General features: G+C 44.1%; 1 protein-coding gene across 1 annotated transcript; it reads left to right on the top strand.

Annotated features, from left to right (window-relative positions):
* The first annotated feature begins 447 nt into the window (after positions 1–447).
* On the top strand, positions 448–16,276 carry LOC116856409. The gene is made up of 6 exons (XM_032839776.1): positions 448–489; positions 4,982–5,109; positions 5,663–5,803; positions 5,918–6,061; positions 13,100–13,221; positions 15,892–16,276. The coding sequence occupies exons 1-6, from the start codon at positions 477–479 to the stop codon at positions 16,274–16,276; spliced, it is 933 nt and encodes a 310-aa protein (XP_032695667.1). The 5' UTR covers positions 448–476.
* The last annotated feature ends 1,661 nt before the right edge of the window (positions 16,277–17,937 follow it).

Raw genomic sequence — 17,937 nt, 5'->3', positions numbered from 1 at the left:
TGGCCAAAAGTAAGCCATTTTCTTTTTGAACCTCATTCATTTCTGACTGTTCCATTACAAAATGAATCTATACACATACACATACACATACACATATTAGAAGGACTGCTGTTTTCATTTAATACTCCATCGTGAATATTTCTTACGGTATTAAATATTCTACATCAAAAGAAATATGCACTGGTAATTTTCAAAATATGGATAGAAGAGGCATAGGGTCATAGACTTCTTTGGAAAATAGAGCAGGCATACACATTCTAGAATTTGGAAGATACAGTGCACTCTGGGTCACTTTACTCCGGGGTTCTTTTCGCTTACTTGTTTGTTTTTCTATGCAGAAGTTGTCTGCCTGCTACAGTAGGGCCTCAAGCTCTATTTGAGTTATTGAAAAGGCGCAAACTCACTGATCTTTCTGATTCTCCTTTCAATTTCTAAGAGTCGGGCTTGGAAGATTTTCTGATGGTGCTTTGGCCTCCATGCAAATGAAAAGTAAGTAGATAATCAAGAAGCAGCCTTTGGAAGGTGAGCCTGGTGTGTGCCCCTCCCTCCCCACTCCACCACTCCCCACCCCACCCCCGCCGCCCCCCACCCTGCCTGCTCCCAGATGTCCAGGTGTGCGTCTAAGTGCTCCTCAGGATGACTTGGCAATGATACCAAATGCCATTCAGAAGGGAGGGTAAGCCAGGCAATAGCTCTTGTAGCGAGCACCTGGCACGGGGAAGGGCTCTGCTTGCCGTGATGTTTCTTTCATCAGTCAGCGGTTGTTTGCTTCTGGAAAGAGAGCTGTTAAGCCATCTTTCACAGACTGGGAGAGAGGTGGCCCAAAGCATTTGAAAGCCCAGATTTACAGACTCATGGTGCAGAGACTCCCTGATTTGCTCCAGGAGAGAAGATGCAGCAGCTCCGATGAGAAAAGAGGCAGGATTTTGGGTCCTCCCTTAGGGCTCGCTGGGATTGTTGATCTCACACCTTCCATGGGCACACAGGGCCAGAGTTCTGGAGGCTGGGGTGGTAGGAGGTGGAGGGACTGTCCTAACCATCCATTGCTCCAGCTGTACCTCCTGGGAACCAGACCCTGGAAGCAAGAGGGCTGTCTTGGACCCTGGTGATACCAACCTCCTCTTCTCTGAAGCTGCCTCCAAGTTCCTTGTATCCCTCCTTCCTCAGAGGCCCCCCAGCTGGCTCTTGCAAGGGCCTGTCTCTCCCTTAGCATATCTGGCCCGATTTCCTAGGTTCACCTGCTTTTCCACCAGTCCTAGAGCCTGATGCCACCCCTGGCTTCCCGCCCTTTGCCACAGTCACCAATTGTTTGATAGCTTGTTTGTGGATTTTTTTTTTTTTCCCTGAGGATACAGAAATATTTCCTGCCCTGAGTTTAGACGGAAAGACGATCTAGATGTTGAAAATGCATTATTAATGGGGAGAGTGCTACAGTGGAGGGAGACACAGCGTGCTGCGGGGTTCATGCCTCTGTAGACAGTCTTTAAAACCCAATCAACAAGCCAGATTCCCCAGTTTCTGTCTCTAGGTTACTTTGTTTCCCCTGCGTTTCCCATATTTCACAACAAACTGCCTCCTAGACTTCAGTGTCTTACATGCATCTGTGGTTTAAAATTGAGTTCCTAATCTCCTGCAAACCCTAAACTAGCATGAGCAGTAACACCCAAGCCCTTGAACTTGTATGGGCATGAAGGTCCCCCATCTCCACCTGCCGGGCTGCCTCAGATTTGTTAGATGCTACTACTATGTTCTCAGTTTCTGCTGTTTCTAGTAACAGGAGGATTTCTCTTTCTTCCTTGCAAGCTTAGCCCCGCAATTACCTTTTAAAAATTTCATATTGACCAGTATCTCTCGTTGTAAAAGATGTATGAATTTTAAGGTAGCATCCTCTGTCTTGAAGGTCTTCATTATAATATTTTTTAACTTATGAAATATAACACAAATACAGATAAGTGCACAAAATAAAAATCTGTAGCTCAATGATTTATCCCAACCAAACCTCCTTTATTCTGTTGATAAAGTAAATTACTTTGATTTTGAGATGCTAAGTTAACCTTGCATTACGGGAATAAAACCAGACCAGTTGTACTGTATATCTTTTTACTTTCAAGCTGGATTCTGTGTTAAGGTTTTGTTTAAAGTTTTTGCATCTTTGTTCATGTGTGAAAATCACCTGTAACTTTTTTTCTTCCATAATATCCTTGTCAGGTTTGTGATCACTGTGAAATAGTTAGATGGGTTTCTCTTTTTCTATTTTCTAAAAGAGTTATGAACTATTAGCATCCTTTCTTCCTTATATGTTTAACAGAAATCACTGTTGGAGACATTAGGGCCAGGAGTTTTCTTGGGAAGGTTTTTAATATCTTTCATTTTGATAGGACGGTACAGATTTCAATTTCTTCTAATGATAGGATTTTTAAGGAATTTGTCCAGTATCCATTTGGCTAATATATTCTAGTTCATTGGGATAAAACAATTCAATGAATTTATCTTATTTTTTTTTAAGATTTTATTTATTTGAGAGAGAGACAATGAGAGATAGCATGAGAGGGGAGAAGGTCAGAGGGAGAAGCAGACTCCCCATGGAGCTGGGAGCCCGAGGCGGGACTTGATCCCGGGACTCCAGGATCATGACCTGAGCCAAAGGCAGTTACTTAACCAACTGAGCCACCCAGGAGCCCCCTCTTATTATATTATTTTTGAATGATTATTTTATAGTCGTACTCCTTTTTCATCCCTGACATTGGTTAGACGTATATCTAAGCTCCCCTTTTATGGGTCATTCTCTTCATAGTATTCAATTTTAATGTTCGTTTCAAAGTGCCAATTTACGGCTGTGTTGACTTCTATTGCATGTTTGCTTTGTCTTTCATGATTTTTCTTTCTGTTTATCTTTCCCTTCTTTCTACTTTCTTTGGGCATAATTTAGCGGTTTAAAACTAATTATTGAGTTGGATCCTTAGTCCACTGATTTCGTCCTTTTTTATTTGCTAACATACATATTCAAAGCTCACATATGTTATGTGAATATGGGCTAGCTAAATCCCTTAAGTTTTTTAAAATTTATTTTCAATTTACATATAGTAAAATTAACTGTTCTTTGTTGATGAAATGCTTGTTCAAATCTTTTGCCTATTTTTTTAAAAGATTTTTATTTATTTATTTGACAGAGATCACAAGAAGGCAGAGAGACAGGCGGAGAGAGGAGGAAGCAGGCTCCCCGCTGAGCAGAGAGCCCGATGTGGGGCTCGATCCCAGGACCCTGAGATCATGACCCGAGCCTAAGGCAGAGGCTTTAACCCACTGAGCCACCCAGGCGCCCCATTATTGTTGATTTTTGAAAGTTGTTTATGTATTTTGGTCATAAGTTCCTTGTCAGATATATGCTTTAAAAATATATTCCCCGGGGTGCCTGGGTGGCTCAGTGGGTTAAAGCCTCTGCCTTCGGCTCAGGTCATGATCTCAGGGTCCTGGGATCGAGCCCGCAACCGGCTCTCTGCTCAGCAGGGGAGCCTGCCTCCCCCTCTCTCTCTGCCTGCTTCTCTGCCTATGTGTGATCTCTCTGTGTCAAATAAATAAATAAAATCTTAAAATATATATATATATATATATATACTCCGCCCCCTCCCCGCTTCCCCCCACACCAGGCCTTCTGGGTGGCTCAGTTGGTTGAGCATCTGACTCTTGATTTTGGCTCAGGTCACGATCATGGACGGGCTCCACACTTAGCAGGGAGTCTGCTTGAGATTCTCTCCATCTCCCTCTTCCCCACTGCCCATGCTCACTCTCTCTCTGTGTGTACAATAAATTAAAAAGATATAAAAAAGATTAATAAATAAAAAATATATTTTTCCCAGTCTGTGGCTTTACTTTTCCTTCTCTTAACAGTGTCTTTGGATAAGCAAAATATTTTAATTTTAATTTTAATGAAGATGAATATATTTTTTTCCATGGATCATGTTTTTGCTGCTGTATTTTAGAACTCTCCACAAAACTCAAGGTTGCAAAGAGTTTCTAGTATATCTTATTCTGAATTTTTATAAATTTAGGTTGTACATTTAGTTTTATTTCATTTTGACTTAAATTTTGTACAAAGTGTAAAGTAGACATTAAGGTTTTTCTCCTCCTTCTCATTTTTTGCATGTGGATATTCAGTCTTCTAGCATCATGTGTGGAAAGACTATACTTTCTTCACTGAGTTGCTTCTGCACCATTGTCAAAAATCAGCTCACTGTATTTGTGTGAATCTATTTCTAGACTGTGTTCTGTTCCATTGATCTCTGTATCTATTCTTTTGCCAATACTGTGCTGTCTTTTTTCCTGTAGCTTCATAGCCTTGAAATCACATAGTGTGAAACCTTCTATTTGTCTCCCTTTCAAAATTGTTTTACCTTTTCTAGCCAGATTGCCTTTCCATGAAAAAATCTGAAATCAGTTTGTTGCTATCTATGAAATCTTGTGCTGGGATTTTTGTTGAGATCAAATTGACTCTATAGATCAATATGAAGACATTTAATATTTTAACAACATTGAGTCTTTCCATCCAACAGCATGCTGTCTCTCTGCATTTAGATTTTATCTGATCTCTTCAGTGTTTTTTAGTTTTCAGCATAGAGACTCTGAACATATTTGATTAGATTTATATTTAAGTTTTTTGGGGGAATTACTATAGTAAATGGTACTTTAAAAACTGAATTCTGATTGTTCATTACTATTCCATAGAAATATACTTGATTTTTGTATATTGATCATATATCCTGTGAACCTGCTTTTATGGACCGAATGTTTGTCCCCCCCCCCAGCCCCCACTCCAGTTTATATGTTGAAACCCTAATTCCCGATGTGATGGTGTTTGGAGATGGGGTGTTTGGGCAGTGATTAGGGTTAAATGAGGTCATGAGATTGGGGCTATCATGATGGGATTGGTGTTCTGATAACAATAAAAGACACCAGGGATCTTCTTCTCTCTCTCTCTCTCAAGGCTGCACAAAGAAGAGGTCATGTGTGCACATAGAGAGAAGGTGGCTGCCTACAAGCCAAGATGAGAGACCTCAGAATGAAACTGACCTTGCTGGTACCTTGATCATGGACTTCTTAGCCTCTAGAACTGTGAGAAATAAATTTCTGTTATTTCAGCCACGTAGTCTATGGTATTTTGTTATAACAGATTTATATTTATAACAAATTTGTGGTAGGCAATTTTTTGGTGGATTCTCTGGATTTACCTCATAGACAATCATGCAGCCTGTGAATATAGTTTTTTTTCTTCTTTTTAACATCAGTAACAATGATATGCTGAGCCATACTGAAGCCTGAAGCAAAAAGAAAAATCAGGAATACTAACTCTGTCTTCATTAAACAAGTTGATATTTTGTTCATTGTGACTATTTTTACATTCATTTTTATTTAAAATGTATTTGCACTGAAGTATTACTTATCTTCATGACTTAATGTTTTGGCCTCTCCAGTTTTGCACCTTAGTTAGTACCCTAGCTCGCCATGCCTGCCCCCGGCCCTTGGTGTGCTCTGTTTCAACGGGGAGCCAGAGTTCAGGGGTCTGTTTGTCAGACGGGCAGAGTAAGGAGATGGGGCCGTACTCACATTAGGAATCTTTTACCCGCACACACTGGTGTCCAGCTGTGACCTTTTCTCCTCTCTTTAGCTGATGGGGACCATGAGCAACGAGGCTTTACTAGGAAAGAACAAGTGCATGGCAGAGCTCCCGCTCCCACCTGAGCCACACAGACCACCACCTCCCGTGCGATGTGGGCAGTGTTTGTGTCAGGTCAATAAAATAACACTGGTAAGTGACTGGCACATCGTTCTCAATTTTGATAATAATTGTTGCTATTATCTTTGTTATTTTTACAGGACAGTTCAATCACATACAATCTGTGGTTTGTCCTTGCTGCTACAGGAAAGTCGAAACAAGGAGAAGTTTGGGGGTTTTTTCTTCTCCCATCCTGCCAAGTTAGTCAGCCTCTGTGTTCAGGGTTGGGGCTCCCTAGACTCATGCTTCCTAGTAGCTGGAAGGTTCTGCGATGTCCCAGACCTCATTCAGGTGTGTACAAAATGTTAACTTATTTCGGATTCTTAACTTCCAAGCTGTCTTTCATCAGGCAACTCAATTTAAGCACCTTTGGGTAAATTCAGGCCAGCCAGTGATTTGTGTCACATTTACAATTATTAGATTCATGTCCAGTTTAAAACCATTTCTGGGGGATACCTGAGTGGCTCAGTCAGGTAAGCCTCTGCCTTTGGCTCAGGTCATGATCCTGGAGACCCAGAATCAAGCCCTGCCTCAGACTATCAGACTCCCTGCTCAGTGGGGAGTCTGCTTCTCCCTCTCCGCTCGTACCCTCTCTCAAATAAAATAAATAATGAAATATTAAAAAAAAAAAAAGCCACCAAACTAAACCACTTCTTGTTTCTTCTCTCCCCTGCTCTGGAGTCTGTTCCAATGCCAGGGGGCACTGGGGCCACTACAGTGGGGCAAAATGGGTAAAGGGGGACAAGTTCCGGTCTCTCCTGTGTCTTGTTCTTACATTGCCAGAGATGCAGCTGTCCCCATGGTCTCACCTCCCATCATAGATACTGCCTAGGGATTGCTCTGTTCAGGGGCACCTCTGGTTCCTGGGAAGCCCCTGCATGAGTGAGTCCCATGGAGGACACCTTTTCCTCCCTCACGCCCATGACCCATTCATGGGCATCTCTGTTGTGCCTCCTTTTTGGCCCAGGAGGCGGTTTCTTGTAGATGGCACAGGAGGACTACTGTCCCTGTGTCTGTGTCTCCTGCAGGGCAGCCTGGGGGTGCCACTTTCAAAAAATTTCGCTCCCCCTTCCCTTAGGACTTTCTTGTGTTTATTTTCCTTCTCCCCCCTCCCCAAAAGCCTCTCCCCCGCCCTTTCAGGACAAAGGGGGACAAACTCTCATCACCACTACTCTCTCTTCTAACGTGGTTTCTGCCTCTCCCTTCCCAGAGCCCATTGACTATTTCTTCCTGGGACACGGGAGGAAGATAGTTCAGTCTCTTCAAAAGTCTATACATATTAGTTAAGTCAGACAATAGGGATGGTGCTCTTTGAGCTTTGAGGTCTTGGCTTTGGTAATGGGCCCTGTTCAGAGCAATCAGTTCACTTCCAGCATAATCCATGGATGTTTCTTTGGGGGCTGGGGAAAATGACAAGAAATGATTGGCCCCAAGGGACAAGATGGGAGCTTGTCATTGATACTTCCGTGGGATCTCTTTGTTTTTTTTTTTTTTTTTTTTTTTTTTTAAGATTTTTATTTATTTATTCAACAGACAGAGATCACAAGTAGGCAGAGAGGCGGGCAGAGAGAGGGGAGAAGCAGGCTCCTCGCTGGGCAGAGAGCCTGACACGGGGCTCGATCGCAGGACCCTGAGATCATGACCTGAGCAGAAGGCAGAGGCTTAACCCACTGAGCCACCCAGGTGCCCCACATGGGATCTCTTTGGATGCACGGGTTATTTTATTATCTTCAATTCCAATGAGATAATAGTTGCAAATTAAGCCCATAGCACAGTGCTTGGCATTTGGTCTTCACAAACGCAGGTTAATTTATAGAAATAATAATTTGAAGTTTTCTCTCGTTATTACATCAGATCTGGAAATAAGGGAGATATTTTAGATTCGCTCATTCCAAGAAGCTAGCAGAGCCTCCATGATCTGAGCTCCCTTCCCTCAGAGAGTCATCACTATCTTTTGTGCTTTAAGGCCAAGTAACAACTTGGTAGGGATCCAGGAAAAAGCCCTCCACTCAACTAATTATTGGGAATCCACTTTCAGTAAGAATGCAGTAAGGCAGGAAGGTGAGGAGGTAGAAGGGCCAAGGTAACCTTTTGTTCTATTACACTTGGGTGTTTTGCACAGAACTGTAAGATGGGGGAAGTTCTACCTGTGGTGCAGAGGGGCCTGGACTCTATGCATCACAGCTCCAAAGCCTAAGCCAAGAGCCCCAGGACCAGGTTGGTCTGGAAGCAATGGAGATGCCTGCTTTCTGAAGGGACTTAATGGATATTAACTGGGCTTGGCCAGTTAATATCTCAGTAGAAGTGAGCCAGATATAACAAAGAACAGGGGACTCATTCTTGGTTTTTTTGGACTGAGTGAGCTGTGTCATTAGATGGGAGGGAGAGGGAATGAAGACCCTAATGATGTCCTTCCCCCAGACAGAGCCTGACTCAGTGACACCACTTTATGCTCCATTTCTCATAGCCCTTAAAATCCAGTGGTCAACACTTTATGGTCTTCCTTTGTTTATCAAAAACTTTTCTCACCTTTGCGAAACCCCTACTTCACAAATGAGAGGTGCTGAGGTTCAAAGGTGAGATGGTTAAGATGAGTCCGCCTCTGAGGCAATCAGAGGAGAGACTCAACCCCAGACCTGCTGAGCCTGCTAGCAATGCACTCCCCCTCGTCTCTGAACTGGATCCAGATCCTGTGTGTTTTCCATCCCAGGAGAACACAAGGCTGGGTCGCTCAAGGGACAGCGGGCCACAGAATGTGACTCTCTGACTCCCTCTTGCTGTGCATTGGCAAACACCCAGCTTTCTGTGCCATTTGACTGAGGATTCACCCTGACTTAACTTCTACAGCTCGTGAGGATTAGGACTCCATTCAGCCTTGTAGTGGTGCTGCATGTCCTCAGGAGACCAGCTCCCCACTCCGCCCGCTGTAGACCCCAGCTACCCGGAAATGGTGCTCAGGGTAACCAATGGCTTCCTTGATGGTTCCTGTATTAACTGCCCACTCTGAAGAACAAGTCTTGTTAAAGAAGAATTTAGCATACTCAAGGGGGGGCTAAAATGGTTCAGAGCTCTCTTTCACTATTTTGAAAAAAGTTAAGGGCTGTGAGACACCCACAAGTCCCAAGTAAGAGCACTATTGGGGTGTAACCATTCCACAGTATTTGTTGCTGGCACTTGTCTTTGTCTAAATTGATTTGACTCCGGTTTTAGGGCTCAGAGATGAATGCTTGTGGTTCATGCTCACTATCTGGGTGATTTTAATCTTTCTGGGGCTTATCATTTCATCACTTATTAAATGGGACTAATCACACCTATCTTGCTGGGTCACTGGGAGAATGGAATGATGACATGGGATGACAAAAGTCAAGCACCCACTTCCGCGTTGACGTTACGGTTTCACGGCTGGGCATCTAATTGAAGTAGGAATAAGTAAGGACCAATATAGCCAGCATTTATGTCTTCGTGGGTTCAGTTCAGTTAGTAAAATTTATTTTTAAACCATGGTCTTTGGGCTTTGAGGTTTATCAGATCCTGGGGTGTGTTGCTGATCCAGGTTCCCAGCTGGCCCAGTTCAAGTGCAGGGAAAGCCCAGCTGGGTGGAGACTGACAGAGGGAAGCAGTAGAGGCCTGAAGGCTAACAGTGGATTTCTGTTTACAAAGCAGCTGCTCCGTCAGAGCCCATAACTACCAGCAACTCAGCACCCTCCAGAATTCAGGGTCAGGATAACAGGCAGGGAAAAATGGCCAAGTGGATAAGTATATCAAAGGAGATGAAGAATTCCCTGTCACTCCTGTCAGGAACCCTGTCAGTGGTCTTTCAGCAGACGCTGGGACTCCATCTTCCCTCCCCTCCCTTGACAAAACTTTTAGAACTCATCCTTGTAAAAGTTTGTTATGGCGAAGTGTTTTCCTAGAACATCTAGGTTGATGACCTGAGACTTGCATGGGCAGATGATCTGCTTTCATTGATCTGCACTTTGGAACTAGAGGAGGGTAAAGACAATTTAATGCCTATTTTCAAAGAATGAAGGATCTTTTGTTCAGTTCTTGCTGGGGAGCAGACAAAGGAAATAGGCTTCACCTGTAACAGGAGGGGTTCGTGTTAGACAGGAGAGAGATTTATCAGGCTGGGAGTATGAAGACAATAAAATGAGTTATGGTATCTCCTTACCTGGAGATCTTCAAAGTAAGATATACTTCCCTCTGACAGGAGCAGTCAGGGGTGGTGGTAGGGAGGTGGGATTCCTAGCTAGAGGCAGGGAAATGGACTTCAGCGACCTTTGAAGGTTGAGTCTAGCCATCTGAATCTAGGATAAACTAAGATGGGAAAATTTATGGTTTTGACATCCATCAGGTGAATAAATCTGAGGCTCTGCTGGAATTTGAGGAAAAAGAAGATTCCAGAAGCCTGCGCTGGCGTGACCACTCTATCAGTCAGGGGTCCAGTGGGAAACAGATGGTACATTCAACTTGAAATTATTTGAGAGGGGTTTAGTAAAGAGGCTATTTACAAAGGTGTGGGTAAGATGTAGAGAAATGACAAAGGACAGAGCAGTAACCCAAAGCTCTTACTATACTTATGCCTAAAGGGGTTAAGGGAGGGAGCTCTTAATCAGAACACAGAAGGAGAAATTAAGGTCTCGAGAGCCATGTTGAGAGGGACTGTGACCTTCTGTTGAGGAACATCACCAGTCAGAGAGGACCTGGGGAGGGAGCCAGGGAAGTAAATACCCTGCCATCACTTCTTCCCCATAATCTACTGCCACGGCTTCTGATGGGCTGATTCCAGCTGAAAACCCCAGGCCAAGGAAGCCCGTTGACATGGTCCACACAGGTCAGCCTCCTGAGCACATAACATTTTCGAGAAGGTGGGGGAGAGTAGATCTGGAAGGGCAAATTAAAGCTGACACAACTGTGGCTCATCCTCTCACAGTACGAAGTGACTTTCAGGTGCCTAGCACTATTCCAGGCACTGGGAAGAGGACAGTGAATCAGACTTACATTCAGACGAATTGTGATTTAGAAATGTATCTACCCCTTACGCCCCTGACTGTTAGGGCCCCGCACAGGTAGTTATTAATATGAGTAAGGAAAATTACTGAAACTCCCTGTGCCTCAATATCTTCATCTGCAAAATGGAAATAACAACTACTTCTCTTTGGGGTTGGATTATATGTGCTCATGCCTATAAAGCACTTAGAATAATGTGTGTTGTGAAGGGCTCACTCAGTACCTGCTAGCTGTTATTATTACTATCGTGACTATTGATATTTGTGTCTTCTCGCCAGTCTCTAGAACTCTTCCTCATCCTTGAAGTCCTAGATGGTGCATCTCCTCCCCGTGGCTCTCTCTCCCTTGGGTGTAGTTGGTTCCCAGATTATCTGGCCCATGATGTCTTCCTGGTTTTTACAAAGCCATGGGGGCAATGATTTGGTTTGCATGTCTGTTTTCCCTGCTAGATGCTATACTCTTCTGGAATGATCTCAGATCCATCTCCTTTGCCAGCCCCAAGTTCTGGCACATGGGAGGTACTCAATAATGTTGGTCTGGTTTGTTTTGAATGAGATTTTATATTTCCGTGGAGAGGAATGTGGCTCAGGGCAGTGTTTAGGGTCCATGAAAGTGGATGTGGAAGTAGCAGATGAGCTAGATGAAGTGATCTTATGGCCCCCACAGTTGCTCCATAGAGCTTGATGGGGAAGCTCTTTTTCCTTGCCCTGGACTTTCTTTTGCCCCCCAAAGCCACGTATTCATAAGGGAAGAGGATGCCTATTGAATAAGGAGGCAAGAGCAGAAAGAGTTTTATCTGATCAGAAGACTTTTTACTGACCAGAATTATTCATCTTGCTCTCCTTTAAGGTGGAAGCTGGCTTTCCTTTCGTGTGTGTTTTTGTTTTGTTTTGTTTGTTTGTTGTTGTTGTTGTTGTTGTCTGCAGTAGGTAGGAAAGGAGATAGTATTCTTCATCATTTGGGTAGACACTCTCTTGACCCCATGGTTCCTGGAAGCGAAAAAAGCCAGCTAGGGGTGGAGTTGGTGAACAGTTCCCAGAACCTTTTCCACTTCGGTTCTGTTATTTTGCTTCCAGCTTCCAGAGTCAGGGCACAAACACAAGGTGAATTCCTTGGTCCTTCCTATGACAGTGTGTGAGGGCAGTTTTGGGATTATATGCCATGGGTCAACTCCCAAGGTCAGGAATATGGTTCCAGTTTAATGGCAGAACAGGACTTATGTATGCCACAGGGATGCAATCCACAAAACTGAGCCTGAATAACTCTTTAGGACATAGAACCCAGTTTCTTCAGCAAATAATTGCAAGGAAAATAAAAGAGAAGGAAGGGGACCCTATAGATTTAAAGGCTTAAGATACATAAAGATCAGTTAGTGTATGAACTTTATTTGGATTCTTAGTTGGAAAGCTATTAAAAAAATCATATGATGGTTGGGAATACTTGAACATTGATTGGTTATTTGGTGATATTCAGGAATTACTGTTAATATTTTGGGGTATGAAATAGTACTTTGAATATGTTTAATAAGTCTTTGTCTTTTAGAGATGTATTCTGAAAAGTCACGGATGAAGTATAGGATGCCTGAGATTTGCTTCAAAACAATCGGGATGGCCAGGAAGTGGATGGGGTACAGTGGGCATAGGGGTTAATTGTAAGTGATGAGTAAGAGGTGTAATGGGAATTCATTAATCAATTCTATTCTGTACATACATGGTATTTTTCCATAATAAAAAAATTTTATACATGACAGTATAAATAAGTGTACTTTTTGTTTTACTAGGGCTCCCTCTAATGAACTTGAAATCCAAACTGAGTGTGATAGATGGAAAGCAAACGTAGAATATAGGCTTAGGTGTTTCAGAGAGGAATAGAAGCTAGTTCATTCCTCTGAGGTCAAGGGAAGCCCTGTGTCTCCCTAAACGTCAACAAGACTGCTCTAATGTAGCCATGTTCTTTTACCAAAGAGCCAGAACTGGAGAGGTTAAAATGATGACTAGTACCACTTCCCTTGGCCAACTTTCTCTGTCTGAAGAGAGTGGATTCCCCTGGCAGTAACACTGTTGAGGGAAATAAGAACCAGAGCCCGGTGGGACCCTCCAGCTGGGTTCTATTCAATTGAGCCTATTGCCCAGTGCTTGGAAGTGTGCTTCCCAACACAACCTCATCTGTATTCACTGAGCCATTTGGGCCTTTCTCTCAAGTGACTCAGAGAGAGGTGTAATAACTTACTAATATCATACAGCCAATAAATGGTGGACTCACACATGAGTCCTCTGGTTTCAAACCCGAGCTTCTTTCCACCATGTATTACCTTCCCAGGTGTCAGCATTCTTCTTAAGGATGCACCAACCCAGGGTTGCAAATGATAATAGCTGTCATCTGGTTGATACCGTGTCAGGTGTTCTACATACATTAATTCATTTGGCCTTCTTCATGATCTCGTAAGGTAGGTGCTCTCCTCATTCCCATTTTACAAACAGGAAAACTGAGGCCCCAAATGTCAAGATTTAAACCCAAGTGTGCCTGTCCTCAAACCTACAACTATATTTTTTAAGCTCCCTCTTCCTGCTTCATTGAGGCAGATGTGGAATGAAAGTTTTTTCAGAGTTTATTCAAATAGAGGTCTGGAAATGACAAGGAAGAAGACTTATGCCATCAAGGCACCGAAAGAATGCCTCATCTCCATATTTTGGAACCGCTTATCTATTGCTCAGTTACAGCACTCACACAGAATTTATGATGTACTAGGACACACCAATGACCCCTTTATGAACAGCAATGAAACAAATATCCAGCACAGTCCTATGAGGAAGGTAGGGGCCGTTTTTATTATTCCCACCTTACCAATAGGGAAACTGAAGCACTTGCCAACACCACAGAGGTAATAAGATGCACGGCCAAGATTCAGCCCAGGCAGTCCTGTACCTGAGTCTGTGCCTTTGACCTCTACATTGTCTTCACCCCAAGCCCTATATCTATACGCTATATACGACCTGTCGATAAGAGTCATTGAATGACTTTAATTCCGTTTTCTTAACTCTGAATAATGAAGACCAAAGTGCCTACTATTGGCTGGAGTCCTCACTGAAAGGTAAAATGACTGATTCCATCAAACTTAAATCCCAAGCCATGTGTGTGTGAAATTGCTCTATTCACTTTGGTCAGAAATGTGTTTTGAGGACCGACTCTACCTTTTTGAGCTGCAGTAATAAGAGAGAAAATATGAAACTTAATGGGATAAATCACATTAAAGAGCTCAATACCCAGTAGCTATTAACAGCCTTATTACTATCTCTGACCCGGCCACTCTTTCGCAGGCCCCACAGCCCCAGCCACCGTCCGCCACCATCCTGTCCTGTCTCTTGCTGACCTTCTCCACTCAGCACCTTTCCCTCCTCTCCTCAAGTTAATCTATAAAATTCCTGGCCAACAAACCAGTGGTTCCCAGAGGGGTTGCGGCCTGGGGGATGGCAAAAGAGGTGAAGGGAACTAAGAGTTCACCTGTCATGATGAGCACCAGGTGAGGAATGGAATGGTTGAGTCACTGTGTCGTACACTTGAAACTAGTATAACACTGTATGTTAACTTTACTGGAATTAAAATTTAAAAAAAAAAGCGTTCTCTAGGCTTCCTTGCGGGAAGAGTTTCCTTCCTGGTCCTGTTGGACCGAGGCACAGCCTTGGGACATGCTCTGGCCAATGAACCATGAGTGGAAGTGGTGTGGGTCATTCTAGATGGAACTGTTGAAAGCCAGGCTGGCCTTGCCATGCTCCTTCTCCCCCATGCTAACACATCCAGCAATGGTTGAGATGGTTGCTGCTTTGCACCCTGGGTCCTAGAATGGGGACAGTCTCACTGGGACCCCACACAACGCTTTGAAAGACGTGCAAAGTAAGACGCAAGCCTTTATTGTTGGAAGCCGCTGAGGGTTTGGACTTGTGCGGAGCACAGCATAGATCTAGCCTCGTCTGACTGAGACATGTTTTATGATGCTCTTAGAGGACAGGACAAAGTTCCCTAATATGCCTGCAAGGCCTTGCACTATCTTGACCGACCTCAATGTCAAGCTTCATCTTGAACTGAATTTCCTCTCCACTTCACCCCTTCATCTAAAAAGGCCTTACTCCCCTCCCTCAAAGGTGCCAACTCCAGCCTGCTACTGGCTCTTTGTACGTACGTGCTGTCCTCTGCCCAGAACATTCTCCTTCCCGCCTGCTCCCTTTGCCTAGTGAACTTCTATCTATCCTACTAGTCTCAATGGGCTTTCACAGCAATAATATACCCTTTATAATCCTCATCACAACTACATGCTTACCTTGGCTGCTGTGTTTACTTGGATAGTGCTTATTCTGCCCACTGGACTGTATACTTCGTAAGAACAGTTGCTCAGTTTTTACTTATTTTCTATCCCTAGCCCCTGGTATAGTCTCTGGCACATAATGGGTACTCAGTTTTTATTGAATAAGTAATTGAGTTGAGGGGAGCTTGGGTGGCTCAATTGGTTGAGCATCTGACTTCAGCTTGGGTCATGATCTCAGTGTCCTGGGATAGAGTCCCATGTTGGGCTTTGTACTCAACAGGGAGTCTGCATGTCTCCTCTGTCCCTCTCCCACTAGTATGCTCTCTCTCTCAAATAAATAAAATCTAAAAAAAAAAAAATGAGTTGATGTATTATAGTGATTATAGGATGGAAGTTAGAAGAGACTTCTTAGATTTGAATCCTACCCTGCCACTTGGTTTTTGTATGACCTTGGGTACCTTACTGAGTCTCTTTCTGCCTCAGTTTCCTCATCCATAAATGGGGGTAAAAATAGTTCCTACAGAGACTGCTGTGAGGAATACGCGGATGAAGATGCCTGTGCCGTATGTTTACTCCCGGGGTCTGGTCTCCGGGCTCATCTTTCTATACCCTGTGGGGCTGGCAGTTCTCTCGCTGTGTTTTCCATACTCCCTACCCAGATGCCTACGCTTTGATCAAGCCACTGAAAGACACCGCCAGGAGTCTCAGAATAGGAGGGCAGGGAAAGAGGGGGCTTCTTTCCGGTTTCTGCTCCTGTCCACATGGGACAGCACAGAGGATGGATGCACCAACGGCCTCCGGCTCCTTTCAGTGCCCCGCACAGCCACGCCTTCATCTTCTTGGCAATACTGATACAGCTGGTTGAGTTCCCCTCTGCGGTGCCAGCACCCGCCACACCCACCCCTCACCGCCCCACCCCGCCCTCTCAGAGGTCTGTAACCACCCATGTGGGGCCCCCTACCCCCCCACCCCTTCCTGGTGACCCCTCTCCATACACATCCAGGTCTCAGCTGTGTGGAGTTCCTCCCGGGAGCCCCGAGGTTCTGGTAGCCCAAACTTTCCCTTCTGTGTCCCCAGCTCCAGCGCCGGTGGCTATAATCCTACAGGTCCTCATCACGAGGCCACGGCAGAGCCTCCTTTTAGCAAACCTATCGGACCCTCTTCCTGACTTGACTGGGTCCCGGTACAACATCTAAAGCTCTTCGGACAGTATCAGGCACACAGGAAGCAGAGGGGAGTGTTAGGCTCTGCATGTGTTGACGTCGCTGAGAAAACCAGCAGCGCCCACCCGAACCCCATGAAGGGCGCCAAGGGGCTTGGCATTTTTCAAGGATAAATGATGCAAACTCCACGGGGCAGAAAGGCCGATCCATCCCCTTCACTGTCACTCAAATACAACCACCTGGGTGTGATTTGAAGCAAATGATGACACGATTTCCAGAGCATTAGCAATTTTTTATTTTTCCTTTTTTTGTTGCATAGGAAATGCAGTACTTGCTTCCAGTAATTGTATCGTAATGTGAGAAGGTGGTAGCACTAATGGTTGAATACAGAGTTAAACTAATCCACACCAGCTCAAAAAACCTGTGGAGATTTCGTTGAATAAGAATGGACGCCCACAGTGATTCTCAACCAATTACAAATTTTCACAGAACACAGTAAAACTAAAAGGGTAGCTATGAGAGTCAATACAAGTATACGAGAGGCACAGGGGGCCCGGCTCATAGAAACCAATGTCAAACCAAGTTATTAACACGGGGGGGTATTTAGTTTCACAACAGATCTCTTTTCATCTTGGGAAGTGTTCAGTCCCCTCCCCCCACAATTTGAAATGAAAAAACCGGAGGTATCTTGAGCGGACAGACTGCCAAGGGTGGTGGGGAAAGGTCCCCAGGGAACTAACTTTGTTCTGCGTAAGAGGTCAGGGGTGTAGGGAAGGGGAATCATGTATTTGCCTTGAAAAGTCTTTCTTGAAGACCTCCGAGAACCCGATAAAGCTCCAGCTCTAGGTCTAGTATCTCGGGGTGACACCACCTAATGCCTTCACAGTGCAGACAGGCTGGTCTGAGACCAGGAAGAAAAAAAAAAAATGAAGCTGGCAGCTCTCTCAATCCTCCCTCCCCACACAGAGCGTGGGGCCTCATGACCTTCGGGTGAGATGTTAAAAAAAAAAAAATGCTGATTTATATAGACTGTTACTCAAAAAATAAAATAAAATGGAAAATAAGAATAACAGATAGAATCAAAGGCGGGAAGAGCTTCTGTCATTTTGAGAAGTGGAGCAGAACAGCAGGAAAAAGAGACCAATTCATGGGACACTACTTGTCCTTAAAAGCACTGTGGAGATAGAAAAGTTCACATTGTATGACCTGGTGAGTGTTTTCTACCATGAAGTTGTTCTGGTTGGACTCAAGGTGGCACTTCCACCATGTATAGAAATATATATAGAAATATATATATATTCCTGTGGTCCAGACACATTCTGGAAATTAGTTTTTTGTTTTTTTTTTTTTGAATTAAATTGCATAAGGAGCCCACATGTGAAACTCGGGATGCCTGGCACACAGGCGAGGTCCTGCCCCCACACACAGCTGCCTCCCCGCTCTGGTGCGCTCAATGGCAGGTGGTCCCCTATCTTTCTGAGCATTTCCGATACCTACTCCCCATCTCCCTGTTCCCCTCATCTGGTTATGTAACCCTCTGGGGGCATAAAAGGCAGATGAGTGCTGGTATAGGGGGAAAAAACAAAGTGAGATGAAGCTGATTTAATTTGGGAAGCAAGTTGTTTCAAATTTAGACCGAAAAAGAGTATATTTAAAAAATCCCGTGTTAATAGCAAACTCCTTTTTCTTATGAA

The sequence above is a fragment of the Lontra canadensis genome, unplaced genomic scaffold (assembly GCF_010015895.1).
Source record: "Lontra canadensis isolate GAN:19392208 unplaced genomic scaffold, GSC_riverotter_1.0 scaffold109, whole genome shotgun sequence".
NCBI classification, from domain to species: domain Eukaryota; kingdom Metazoa; phylum Chordata; class Mammalia; order Carnivora; family Mustelidae; genus Lontra; species Lontra canadensis.
This window is presented reverse-complemented; position numbering and strand designations above follow the sequence as displayed.